Source organism: Eschrichtius robustus, chromosome X, assembly GCF_028021215.1.
Source record: "Eschrichtius robustus isolate mEscRob2 chromosome X, mEscRob2.pri, whole genome shotgun sequence".
Lineage (NCBI taxonomy): Eukaryota > Metazoa > Chordata > Mammalia > Artiodactyla > Eschrichtiidae > Eschrichtius > Eschrichtius robustus.
Window position 1 is genome coordinate 28,687,469 of NC_090845.1, and position 14,487 is coordinate 28,701,955.

Here is a 14,487-nt window from a genome sequence, read left to right on the forward strand (position 1 = left end):
TGCGGCAAGTGGGGGCCACTCTTCATCGCGGTGCGCAGGCCTCTCTATCGCGGCCTCTCTTGTTGCAGAGCACAGGCTCCAGACGCGCAGGCTCAGTAATTGTGGCTCACGGGCCTAGTTGCTCCGCGGCATGTGGGATCCTCCCAGACCAGGGCTCGAACCCGTGTCCCCTGCATTGGCAGGGGATTCTCAACCACTGCGCCACCAGGGAAGCCCCAGAAGGTTGATTTTGAACGCTTCCCTTAAACGCTAATCCGAAAGAACTTCCTCGTTCATTATCCCTGAAAAGCCTCCAAAGGCGAAGGATTCGCGCTGCTCCTGAAGGTGACACTACATAGGGTCAGTCCCAGTAGAGGGGATTATTCTTTTCTTGGACGAGGAACCAGGAAGTGGGCGGGGCGTGGGAAGCGCGGGAAGGCCCGGTAGGGTCGGTCCAAAGAGTGACTCACGTCTTGCTCTGCACAGCCCACCAGAGGAACAAGCAGTTCTGCACTTTGGGACCCATCCGCGAGCGGAAGCCCCAGGGCGCTGGTAGGGTTGTGCCCTTTCCGCGGGCCAGAGACGCTCCCTGACCGTGGGCACCACCTGCCTCAGCCCCGGACCTGCGGCAGGCCGGCCTGGCCGGCTTGGCCGCCTGGTCGCCGGGCCCACGTGACCTGCCGCGCGGGCCACCGCCTCCGCCGCGCCCAGGCCCCGCCCCCGTGACGTCTGGCTACCTCAGATTGTCTGAATGTTCCTTCTCTTTCCGCTTTCGGTAATTGGTCGGCCAGGCAGACAGCGCCCCCCCCCTCCGCCCCGCCCCCGGAGTCGTGGGGAATGCTGGTGGGGGCGGGACCTGGGCTGGAGGGGCGGGGTGAGAAGGCTCCGCGCCGGTAAAGGGGCCGCCCGAGCGCGGTCCGAGCCATCTACTGCTGCCGGCCACCCGGACCGCCCGACTCGCAGCCCGCCCCTTCCCCACCCGCCGCCGTCACCAGGGAAACGGGCCGCGACCGCCCGCCGACCCCAAGCTGGTTTCATGGCAGCCTCGAAGAAAGCAGTTTTGGGGCCATTGGTGGGAGCAGTGGACCAGGGCACCAGCTCGACGCGCTTTTTGGTGAGCCCGGGGTGCCCCTGAGGAGGTGATGAACCGGGGCGGGAGCCTTGGAACGCCGGGGCTGGGTGTCGCGTCCCCAGGGGCCCCGGCCGCCAGGCAAGAGAAGGAGGCCAAGAGCCCCGGAGCGGGACTTGCCACGCTGGAGCTGCCCCGCCCGGGCCTGGGGGAACGCGGCCTCTCGAGACCCCCGCGGCTGAGCTGAGCAGCCCTGGCCTTGAAGGAGGAACCAGGCCGCCTTCTAATGGGGGGACTCCTCCCCCGAAGGGAGCTAGGACTCGTCGAGCGTCCGTGCAGAGCAGCCCGCCTGCAGCCAGGGACAGGTGGCCACATTGACCGCTGCTGCAGTCTTCCCCAGAAGCATTTGGCCTGCCGGGGGCAGGACGTCCTTGGATGGGGGAAGCTGTGTCACGGCTGTGGTAGCCTAACAGCGTCCTTTGGAGTGGTGGAACGAATATAGTATTAGCGTGATGATGCCTTGTCATTCTCTCCCACAGACATTGCAGAAGGTAGAATGCTAAGGCGGGGGGCGGGGCGGCGAGTGGCAGAGCACATTAGGAAAAAGTCACACTACACTGCTTTTACCAGAATCTTTATTTAATTTCGAAGATTCGTAAATTTCAGTTCTGATACTTTGCCCATTGCAAAGATGACTGTCCTCTCTGCGCTTCACAGCATAAAGCGACAGGGAAATTCTATTTCTCTTTTTATTTACCATGTCTGACAGCAGAGTTTTGCCATAATGGAGTGCTATTTAAGTGACTTTCTGCTGATTAATTTGTTTTGGGCAATTAGGAAACTTGCTCTTAAAGTGATCTAGCACTGACTTCAGTAAGATAATTTAAAAGTAATTTTAAAAAACTATTGTTGTTTAAGAGCCCATGCTTTCAGTGGACATTTGACTAATCTGGCAAGTTGATGTAAATATTTAATGACTACTTAGCTCCCTCTTCACTTCTTTGTCTCAAATCATGTTTTCATGCATTATTTACTATGTATATATACTGTATGTATACATTGTACATACAGTATATGTATATTTTTCAGAGCTCTGTTTAGTTGACCACTTGACCAAAACCTGCATTTGTACCTTCATGTTGATACTCATCTCTCTTGTCTAAAGTCAAAAGCCTTCAGTCCAGTTTTAGCTTGGTTCTTATTTAATGACTTACCCTGGTTTGAGCTGCCAGGACATAATTCTACCGTCTCTTACATTGTTTACCTTCTGATCACCCAGGGCAGGTTTCACTATGTCTTATTTTCATATAAGTGTCTATAAAGTAATCCTGAATCATAAGTAAGAAACTTAGCCTAACTGGATTTGATTAATAAAATACACAATCATCACTGCCATCTTCCCAAATTAAGAAAGACCATTAAGACAGTGCGCTAACTGTGGGTTGAGTTTTGAAGCCGTATTCAAGAATTGCCCACACAAATGCCTGCAGGGGCCAGGCAGGTAGAGGGAGGAGGGCAGACTGGAGAGCAGACTCAGGCTAAGGGGAAACCTATAGCTGCCAGGCAGGAACACTAGCCCCGTGCTGCCAGATCTTCAAATTCTTTAAGAAAAGCTGGTAGTCTAGAGTTTTCAGTGAAATCTTCCTGTTCTTAAATGTTGGCAGCTAGTTCCTAATGGATTGGAGGGGCCAAACCAAACATGGCAGTTGTTCTCAAGTTTATGCAGCCTTTGCCCTCTATGAAAGTGGGTAAAATATTTCATAACTCTGTAGGCTGCCTTTTTAGTTGCCAGCCTGACTGTGCCTTTCTTCCTTTTGACTTTTCACTGTTGCTGTCCCTATAGCCCAGCAATCTTCTTTATCTACTGCAGGTTGTTCCTGGTCCCTCAGATTTTGTTGCCCAAGAGGCATCTTTCTGCATTGGTGGGGAAGGAATGAAAACTTCGTATCATCACAATCAGTTGTTCAGTGTCATGAGCCTTTAAAAAAGTTGGGTGCTGTTTACTGTGGCTTGATCTCAGTGAGTAAGCTAAGGTACACATTCAGAAGGTTGCCATCCTGCTTATAGAATGATGTTTAAAAGTTGATCAATAAAGTTTCCTGCTGCTTGAGAAACAACTATGCAAGAAAGCTTCAGAGGTAGATAAAAGGCTACATGTGTGAAGGGATCCTGTGTGAAGTAGAGAAAAACTTGGGAATGGTTTAGAAAGGGTTTTTTTTTTTTCCCTTGGTTATAAGGAAAGAGGTTTGCTAAAGCACTCCCTACAAAATACAGATAATAGATTTGCTGAATAAGTGCTTCAGTCACAAGGTGATTCCCAAGGAGTTGTTCTAGTCATATTGTTCCACGTTGTAATTATGACTCAAAAATATTTGCTTACCTTCTCAGGAAAGAATACAGCAGATAAGAACTGTCATAAGGAAGCTTATAGAGTGAAAGGTATTAAAATAATTTCCTGACCATTATTCATTAAATTGTCATATCTCATTCAACATTCACAAGACCAATAACCTTGCTAAGCTTTCTTTTCCCTTTTTCTATGCCAGCTATATTGGCTTTCTCCCATAAGGGACACAAGATTTCTTTATTCATGTTCTTTCATCCAAGGGAAATGCCTCCTCCCTGTGAAAATTTCCCATATCTGCTTCTTGAAATTGTGCTCTACCTCCAAATTTTACTCCAAATTTTACCTCCAAATTGTACTCTACCTCCAAATTGTACTCAACTGCCATCTCTTGGTAGAAGTCTTCCTCAAACCCTTAGTCAGAATTTCCCCCCCTTCCTATAGCATTCTTTTTTATCTGTTAATAGCTCTTAGCACCTACTTCGTGTTATTGTATATCTGCTGTACTTGAAAGCAGGAACCTCCTTTTTAAGACTTGTTCATCTTTGTATTCCTTAAAATATCTTGGTCAACATGACAAATGAACACCTGTTGTATCTACAGGGAGCACTTTATACATATTTGTTGAATAGATTTTTATAGGTCAACTGAATTTTAAATCTGGTTTTCTTTTTTATCTTGTCAAAAAATGTTAAAACTCTCTGATTTAGGTATGTTTGATTACTTAATTTCTTTTTTTTTTCTTTTTTTTTTTAAATGGTGTGTTAGTTTCTGCTTTATAACAAAGTGAATCAGTTATACATATACATATGTTCCCATATCTCTTCCCTCTTGCATCTCCCTCCCTCCCACCCTCCCTATCCCACCCCTCTAGGTGATCACAAAGCACCGAGCTGATCTCCTTGTGCTATGCGGCTGCTTCCCAGTAGCTATCTATTTTACGTTTGGACCTGCAATTTTAGAACATGTTCGTTTCTTCCTCTAGTTGTCAAAGACTTAAATCTTGGGACCCTATGCATGTGTTTTGTACCAAAGGAAAATTTCCAACTTGTCTGATAGGAAAGTGAACTGGGCTTGGCATGTGTTTACCCAGATTGCAGAGTAGGAACTTCTTGGAAAGAGAATTAGTGTAACAGGTTTAAAGGAGGAGCCATTTCTTCATAAGACAAAAGCTTCAGCTTGAACAGTCACCTTCCTTCTTTAATTTGGTAACTTTATTTTTTCCCCATTAAGTTGACTGTTAAAAAAACCCCAAAAAACAAAGGCTTAGAATGTGTTGTGACTTGAAATGTGTCAGGCACTGCATTGAGGACTTTTCCAGCGTTATCTCATTTAATCCTCATAATAAATATGATGTAGGTAGTATTATTAAGCTCCTTTACCCAGATGATTAGACCGTGCTGAAGAGTGTGCCCAAGGTTACAGAGTAACGTGGAACTGGGATTCAAGTCCAGGTCTGTCACAGTCAGAAGACTATCCTCCTAACACCTCCCGCCTTAGGCTCCCGAGCTACCTGAGTACAGTCAAACCTCGGTATCTAGGAGACTGGTTCCAGGACCCCCCTGGATACTAAAATCCTAGGATGCTCATGTCCCTTATATAATAAAATGGTGCATTATTTGCATAAAACCTATGCACATCCTTCCATATACTTCAAATCATCTCTAGATTATTTAAACCTAACACAATGTAAATACTATGTAAGTAGTTGTAAATACAACGTAGATGCTATGTAAATAGTTGCTAGGCCCAGGGCAAATTCAAGTTTGGCTTTTTGGAACTTTCTGGAATTTTTTAAAAAATATTTTTGATCTGCGGCTGGTCGAATCTACAGAAATGGAACCGTGGATATGGAGGGCTGACTGCACTGTGAAGGGAAGATGGGAGGCTGGGGAAGGCCATTTACCAGTTCTGATTATGGTCACAGATGAATCTTCACCAAGAAAAACGTACTTAGACACAGGTTTCACAATATGTAAAAAATTGTTGCCTTTGAAAAAGTACTGCTGGTTTGGATCATCTTGTGACTCAGATTAAGCGGGGCCTGGGCAGGGCTTAGGTGTAGTCACCATGGCTAATGGTTGCGTAACCATTTTGTTCCAATAGCCAGCATCTATGAAGAATGACTTGAATTGTAGCTCCGTGCTTATTTTGGCAGGAAACATTGCCTTGACCCCGGTTGTCTCATCATACTTAGAGATCTCAAGGTTAAGGGATAGATTTCCGCTTTCTTTCTTTCATTTATGTATCCAGCACATAAGTATTAGGCACCCATTAAGGGCCAGGAACTAATGAACAGTAAATTTGGTAAAACTAATTTGGCTCATAGCTCAAATGAGGCCCCTCTTATAATAAATGTAACTGTGATTCTTTTGTGTTCCCCGCCCCCACTAAGTTGGTTAGTTTTCTTGCCCATCACATTACAGACATGGCAAGAACATGTTCTCATCAGAGAGCTGCCACACTCTCTTGTCCTCTTGTCTCATAAGCGTAAATGTTCAGAGCCTTCAGTTTTGAGTTCCTTGAGGGTCATAATGGTGTCTTTTTTTCCCCTCTCCAAAGCCTAATACAGCATCTGGCGTCTGGTCGGTGCTCATTACATGAATAGACATCAGCAGAGAGAGGCCTCCAGGGCTTGATGTGTTGACTACAACTCTTGGACTGAAAGACTAGAAAGGGAGAACTTGCGGGGTCTTGGAAAAAGTTGAATTTGGCAACTATAGCTATGTTAGATGTATGAATATGCTATTTAATATAATTTCCTTTTTTAGGAAAAATATAATGCCATTTGCTGTGTTTACTTCTGTGGCTTGTTGGAAGATGCCATTATGCCTTCTGTGGTCAAGTTTGCAATGTAACATGTTTGTAGCTAGTATTTTTATTTTAGGTCCTGCAAATTTACATAGTGTTTTAGAGACGGAGTTTATATTCCTGAAGAATGTCTTACTTATCACACAGTAAAGTTGAGTATGGCATGAGCAGGCTAATGGGGAAACCACATGGGGAGGGAAGTGAATGCATGTTTATGATGGGATGGCTGAGTTAGTCATAGGGTGAGTGAGGCAAGCGTGAAAGACAGTTACTTAGTAAGGACTGCATTTCGTCTTCGTCTCTCCACTACTCCCCTTCTGCTGAGACAGAAGGCATGTGTTGTTTCAGAAAGTCCTTTTAAAACAATTTTTATAGAAGTAATTTTCTTTGTTTCTTCAGCTTTTTAACTGTCCCCCTCCTCCAAATCTGCAATTGACCATGATTTAAGCACAATGGTAAATATAGAGCTAATGACTTCTAATTCTAATTCTCCTCTTATAATAGAAGTAGTAATAGTAGCAGTAGTAGTAATAATAATAATAATAAGTAGCAGTAGTAGTAGTAGCAGCAGTAGTGGTAACATCTTTTGGGTTTATGCTATGCGCCTGCACTGTGATGAATTCCTTTCCTATGTGAAGTTGTTTCTTCAGTTTTTAATTGCCCTCCCCCACCAAAAACAAAATCTGGAACTGAGACAGGATTTGGGCTTAGAGATGAATACAGAACTGGTGATTTTTTAAAAAAATTTATTTATTTTATTTATTTTATTTTTGGCTCTGTTGGGTCTTCATTGCTGCGCGGGCTTTCTCTAGTTGCGGCGAGCGGGGGCTACTCTTCGTTGCGGTGCATGGGCTTCTCATTGCGGTGCCTTCTCTTGTTGCAGAGCACGGGCTCTAGGTGTGCGGGCTTCAGTAATTGTGGCACGCGGCCTCAGTAGTTGTGGCTCGTGGGCTCTGGAGCGCAGGCTCAGTAGTTGTGGCGCACTGGCTTAGTTGCTCCATGGCATGTGGGATCTTCCCGGACCAGGGCTCAAACCCGTGTCTCCTGCATTGGCAGGTGGATTCTTAACCACTGCACCACCAGGGAAGTCCCCATTTCCCATTTTATTTAGTAATTTTTTCTAATAAGTACCTGATAGACCACAGTTTTTTAGATATTCAACAAATATTTATTGATTATCAAACCCTATGCCAGGCACTATTCTAGGCCCTAGAGGTGCTTCAGCAAATAAAATGGGACAATTGGAATGGACATCCTAGAGACCTACCCAATGCTAAGTTGTAAATTACTGGGCTATTACATGGGCGTCAGCCAAGTGCCTTTTATTTATGATGTATCAAGTTAACCTTTGCCCTGCAAGATATTTTATCTCCTCAAAGGACTTGAGAATTTGCCTTCTTGCTTTCATTATGTTTATTACTTCCTCCCCCAAAAATGATGTGTGTGGTGGGGAGGGAGGGGAGCAGCAACCCCACCCACTGTGTGTTTTCCCTTATTACTTTCTTTGTTAGTCTGCATTCAGCAAGTAATTTTCTCCCACAGGAAACCTAGGCCTGGAAACACTTTCTTAATTGAATGTGACTTTACTGCTGCAATTATAGTGATTTTGGAAGTTAGTTTTAATTAAAATATGAATCCTTACTCTGAAAGACTAAGTAATTTGATACTTAAATATAGGTACACCCAGGTGAGAAATAAATATATCTGAAAAAAAGGTTGCTAAGTTTTTAAGAAGTGTTGTTTTAGTGGTTTTAAATTTGTGGAGGCTTGTACTGCACTTCTTCTTTGGTAGCTTTCATTCATTGGTTTTAATGTTTTATCATCAAGGGTCAGCAATTCATGACAAGCATGTCACAGAGAGCACTCAGCTTGATGCCACGGTACTCTTCTCCCCCTGCTGATACGGCTCTACTTACCTCTCCTAAGAGCTAGACGCATTGTTACACTTCCCTTCAAAGGAATTTACACAGTATACTTTCCTGCCTGGGCATCTATGACTCCTGTCTCCACATCCAAGGTGGATGCAGAATGGAACCTTATACTATCACTATCAGCATTTGGCCAGCTCTCTTTTATTTTTGGTTTTCCTGTTCTCTAGAAGAAATCCATACTATTAATTGGTTGATGTATTAAATTTCCTACACCTGGAACCATTTGTTTTAAAGAATGAGGAATTGCCTCTTTAGCTTTATCTTTAATAGATTTTCATTTATCTAAAGAGAAGTTATTATTTCTGAAGCTACATTATAACTTACATGATTCTATCTGAAGAGAAAGTAGAACATCTTGTAAGGCATTTCATCTGAAATGATTTTTCTATCAGTGAATAAGAACTTCAGTTGCTGAATAACTTTTAAACATCTCTGCTCTCTACCTGCATTTTTACCCTAATATTGCAATATATTTTTCAGGTTTTCAATTCAAAAACAGCCGAACTACTTAGTCATCATCAAGTGGAAATAAAACAAGAGTTTCCAAGAGAAGGGTATGTTTCCCAATTTCATATGTAAAGGTACATCATGTTTATTAGTCCATCTCACCCCGCCTGCCCTGTGCTTTTGTAAAGTAAACTTAACCAAACACCCTCCTGAGAAGACGTGAGGGATAGGTATTAGTCAAAAAAAGAAGCAGTAACTTGGTAGCTCAGCAAAAACATGTGGATGATTGATGGCTTAGGAATTCAGTGACAAAAGGAAGCGATAATAAAGTAATAAAGCAAAGGAGTATTAGATATCAGAAATTCCACGTTGACTTTGAAATCATTTAGTTCTGTGTCTCCATCATTGCCAAACTGCTGCTTTGCTGATTTGCATGTAAGGGTTTTTTCCTTAAATAAAGATATGTTTTTAAAAAAACATTCATATATCTTATCTAATACTAAAATCATCCTTTTGGGGAATAATGTTCATATATAGTAATTGTGATATTACTACTTATATATATGTATTATATAGTACATATACATATATTATACAGTATTTTATTTAAAATTTGATATTTATAATACAACCACTTTGAAAAACTGTGTGGCAGTTTCTTATAAAATTAGTCATACCTCTGCAACATTCCACTCTTAGGAATTTATTCAAGAGAAATGAAAGCATATGCCTATAGAAAGACTTATCTACATGAATGTTTATTGTAGCTTTGTTCATACTAGCCCAAACTGGAAACCCCTCAAATGTCTGCCATCAGTAGTACGATAGCAATGAAATACTGTTTGACAGTTTTTCAAAAGTGACCTGATACATGCAATGACATGGTTGAATCTCTTTGATATCCTGGAGAGTGAAAAAAGCTGGCCACAAAAGAATACATCCTGCGTGGCTCTGTCTGAAATTCAAGAAGAGGCTAAACTAATTAGGATGATGGAAATCCAGAAAGTGGTTGCCTGTGGAGTGTGGGATTGACTTGAAAGAGGCATGAAAGAACTTTTCTGGAGCAATGGAAATATTCTATATCTTGACTGGGGTGTTAGTTAGATTGGTATATACATTTGTTAAAACTCAACAAATTGTGTGCTTTCAATCTGTTCATTTCATCGTAAAATTTACTTCAATTTAAGAAAGAGAGGGAAAACAGTGTCTTACCAAATTTTCCATTAAAAATTTTCTCCTAGGTTTTAGAGAATTCCTTTGTTTAATAATAAAAGCTATTGATATGTTAGCAGCATTAGAATGACCGTCCACAGGCCTGATCCCAGTGCAATTTAGAGAGAGAACAGCTAGACTTGGAGGGACAAAAATTAGAAATATGTGGAAGGAGATTGGGTTTTGGAAAAAGAGAATTTAGAGACAGAACTCAAAGCTCAGGAAAGCCAGGCAGGCCTGAGGAAGGCAGAGAAGAAAGGCATTTGGAATTCCCTTGCTACTTCCAGATTCTAGCATAGGATTCTTTTAACTTGTGTCATTTCTACTTTTGCGTAGAAAAAGTATGCCATTTGTTTCTCCCAGGTGTTCTTCCTTTTCATTTATTATGAGCCATTCCTCCTTCTGAGGTCCTTGTACCTTAACCACAATTGCACTGGGATTGGGTCTGAAAACTGGGACCAATCACTTGTCTACATGAAATAGTTACTGGAAGGAATGTAAATTTTTTCCCTAAATTCTAACAAAACATTTTAGGAAATAAAATGACAAAAGAGATTAGTATACTTATTTGACTTTTTAGAATTTGTTTTACTTCATAAATAAATAAATACACAAATATATAAGTAAGTAAATGAGGAAATCAATGTATCAAAAGAATAATATCTATATCTAGTCTGTTTAAAAATGACTAATGACTAGTGAAACATAAAGATAGTACACCAGAATTCATCACACCCACAGAATATAAAGAATTGGGGAACCAGTTTCTTATTGGATTTGAAAAATAATTTAAAAATAGGTAGAATATTTGCTATTTGTGGCCTGGTATTACTTACCTCCTTTCAAATGATTAATTACTGTATGAAGAATAATAAAAAATGTAAAGTAAATAGGCTCTTCTTTAAATCATTTCTTTAGAATATTGGGTATGCTTTGCTTATCTGATTTTCTTCAATTTATGCAGCCACTCCCTCATAAGTGAACATCTCTAGAGAAATAAATTATATCTGTCTTGCTCTCTTGTGGACTAACGAAATACATTCTTTTGTTTGAAGATGGGTGGAGCAGGACCCTAAGGAAATTCTGCATTCTGTCTATGAGTGTATAGAGAAAACGTGTGAGAAACTTGGCCAGCTCAATATTGATATTTCCAACATAAAAGGTATTTTTACTATTGTACTCTATATATGATTATCTCAATTAAATTCATTCATTCAGCACATACTTGAGTGCCCATGCAGTGGCAAGCATTTCTTTGAGAACTGAGGATACAACAATAAACAGGAAGATTAAGTCCCTGTTCTCATGAAGCTTTTATTTTGGTGGGGGTGAGACCAACAATAAGAGCAGATAAGTACCAGCTAATTTCAGATGCAGATAAAGTTCCATACAGAAAGTAAAACCCAGTGATATGCTACAGTGTGCATAGAGAGGCTTCCTTTAGATTGGAAGGCCAGAGAAGTCCTCTCTGAGTAGGTGACACTTTTGCTGCGGTGTCAAAGGCCAAAAGGGGCCAGCCATGCAAATATCTGGGGGGGAAAATGTTTCAGGAAAAGAAAGCAGCACATGCAAAGGGCCTGAGGTAGGAATAATTTTGGCCCATTCCTGGATCAGAAAGAAGGCCAGCATGTCAAAAATACAGTGGAAGAAGGGTGACAGGTGAGGGTGGGTGGGTAAGGGGTTTCAGAAGGAACTGAAATCTGAGAAGTGGATGGGGCCTTGTCGCCACAGTTAGGAATTTGGATGTTATTCTTAGTATCACAGGGAACTATGAGAAGACTTTAAGCAAGGCCATAGCGGGTGACAGGATCTGACTTGCAGTTTAAAAACAACTTCCTGCCTGCTGTGTGGAACAGTGTGGAGAGTGAACAGTAAAGGCATAAGTATGGACACAAGGAGACCAGTGTGGAGGCCGCCGTGGAAGTCCTGAGAGAGAGGACGATGACTTGATTGACAGTGGTAGCAGTGGAGGTGGGGAGAAAGGGCCAGAACTTGCTGATGGATTGGATGTCAGGGTAGCAGAGAGAGTAGTAGGGTGGGGGAAGGGATGGGTCACAGATGAGGCTTGGGGTTTTTGCTGGAGCTCCTGGATGGACAGGGATGCCCTTTACTGGGGAGGGAAAGACTAGAATAAGGCACAGCTTGGGGAGGGGGGAGGTTGTTAGAAATCAAAGCACTTCACTTTTGAAATCTCCCTTAAATAATTGTCTGAGAGTGTTAGGTTATTACAAGTATCTCCCTTTAATTCCTAGTAGTTTAAATAGAATATCTACCTGAATTTGGCTTTGCATCATTCATAAGGGAGAAAAAAAATAACCCAGTCATCTAAAATTGATATGCTACTAGTGTAAAGGGTGGAAGCATAATGTGGTAATTGCCATCTCCTTAGAGTTTAAATTTTTCAAGTTCATCATTCAAGGGCTACTTTTTTTTTCTTTCTTAGGTAATTTGACTGTAGATAGGGGGAACCATCAGTTGGTGGTGGTGGTGGTGGTTCCTTAACTCACGTCATCTTGGCTCTGAAATTTACCAGCACTCCTGTGTTGAAACATTGATTTTTTTTTTCAGACTTTCCCTTTTTTGTATAAATAAGACTCACTTAAAAAAAGGCTAAGTATAATCAAAACCAGTCATTCAGCAAACTCAGAGTGCCTACGATGTGCTAGGTGTGCTAGGGAAACAGTGGAGCACAAATAGGGTCGTGCCAGTGTCCAATGGGGGAAACATGTTAATCCAATCACAGATTAATGGAAAATTGTAACAGTGATATTTCTGTTACTGCAGATTTTTAAAAGAAATACCCATGTACGATTTGATATTTTGTTAACAATTTTTTAATATCCTACCTTCATTTTATCCCTACATCTAAGTGAAGTACTTCAAACTTCTTTTAGAGTTGCATTCACCAAGTTTGAGATGAGTCCTGTGTCAAAGTGATTGTTGGTCAGTTTCCTTGAACTGTCCTCACAGCTTTCATGGTCTAAACAGTGTAAACATGTAAGAGGCATTCAGTAGCATACTCTGTTGTCGAAATATCCATTACCAGTGATGTAAATAATCTAGGTGGCGGAATGCCATGTTCAGGATGTAGATTCCAGAGCCCCTGGCCATGATTTTGACCTCATTCTACCTCCCTTTCAGGTAAGGTAGGCTGCGGCATGTTGGCCCTCTGGACCCACTCAGGTGGCATTCTTTTTTCTCTTGTTTTTGTGGTGTTCGTGAAGATGACACATTAACTCCAGTCCAGGTCACTTGTCTTCCACTTGCACTGTCTGTAAGAATACTGAGCACACAGCTCTCTGCTCTACGCTCCTCTGTGTCTGGCCAGTGTGAAACCCATACCTGAACCAAAGTGACCCAGCACTTCCTTCTCAACAACTAGCAGCCTATGGCCAAGGAAGAGAACGTTCCACAAGCCCCTCCATACCAGGCCAGTTGTGTTAAAAATTTTTTTTCCCAGATAATTTATTGAATTGGCACTGTCAAGGGCCAAGCTTTTGCTTGCCTATATAGAGCTCTAGGTCACAGAACCCTAATGCTGTAAAGGATCTTCCATCACTTAGACCTAGCTGCAAATGAGAGAACAGGGACCCTTTGCAGGTCGTGTAGCTATTTAGTGGTGGTATAACATGAAAGCACAACTGCCCTGTCTCCTGGTCCAGTGCTCTCTTTCCTGAGCCACACTGATAATAACCTCAAAAACCACTTGAGTTTTTGGTTCCAAAGTGGCAAAGAAATGAGTTTTTTCCAGCTAAAGAGTGATTCATTTATCATCTTACCTGGTAATCATTGAGTTCATCATAGCTGGTTGTATTTCTTTGGCAAACTCCTGTTTCATTGGTTTTAGTTGTCCTGCCAAAATTTGCCGATTTCAGGTCCCTATGAACAGTGTCTCCAAAATTTTGCTTGGCACGAAGGAACCAAATTAAGATAGAGGGGAAAGAAGAAGTGGTTAGAGTGAAACCTGTGACTAATGAATCAGATCGAAATAGCTCTAGATAATGTTCTGAATACCAGTTAGAATGAGCCAATAAAGAAAGGTAGCGTGAAGGACATAGAATAGAAACTCCGGGATTGGGACGTCCCTGGTGGCGCAGTGGTTAAGAATCCGCCTGCCAATGCAGGGGACACGGGTTCGAGCCCTGGTCCGGGAAGATCCCACATGCCGCGGAGCAACTAGGCCCGTGCGCCTACAGCTACTGAGCCTGCGCTCTAGAGCCCACGAGCCACAACTACTGAGCTCACGTGCCACAACTACTGAAGCCCACGTGCCTAGAGCCCATGCTCCACAACAAGAGAAGCCACCGCAATGAGAAGTCCGTGCACCGCCATGAAGAGTAGCCCCCGCTCGCCGCAACTAGAGAAAGCCCGCGGGCAGCAGCGAAGACCCAACGCAGTGAAAAATAAATAAATAAAATAAATAAATTTATAAAAAAAAAAAGAAACTCCAGGATTGCAACTAAGGAATCAGCCAGCTAGTTAATGGGAAATTAATGCAGTGGGGAAGAATAGGAGAGTTTAGTAGACCATGAATTCATTGTGAGCCCTCATTGTAAAGTTGTCACATATCACGTTCACAATACTCCACCTTAACAACCATTGCCAAGGTCCTGCCGAGGTCTCTGGCCTCTGCTGTGCCCACAGTGCTGCTGGGGAATTCCTTTATGTGTCCCACTTAGCTCAGTCCCATTCTT

General features: G+C 42.4%; 1 protein-coding gene across 5 annotated transcripts in view; it reads left to right on the top strand.

The window, feature by feature from the left end:
* The first annotated feature begins 844 nt into the window (after nucleotides 1-844).
* Nucleotides 845-14,487, top strand: part of GK (glycerol kinase) — a 61,799-nt gene continuing 48,156 nt past the window's right edge. For all 5 annotated transcript variants that reach the window (XM_068533019.1, XM_068533022.1, XM_068533020.1 and 2 more), the window contains exons 1-3: nucleotides 845-1,093; nucleotides 8,615-8,688; nucleotides 10,849-10,955. In XM_068533019.1, coding sequence (XP_068389120.1) covers nucleotides 1,016-1,093; nucleotides 8,615-8,688; nucleotides 10,849-10,955 — 259 coding nt within the window. In that variant the 5' untranslated portion in view covers nucleotides 845-1,015. The remainder of the gene's footprint in view (nucleotides 1,094-8,614; nucleotides 8,689-10,848; nucleotides 10,956-14,487) is intronic.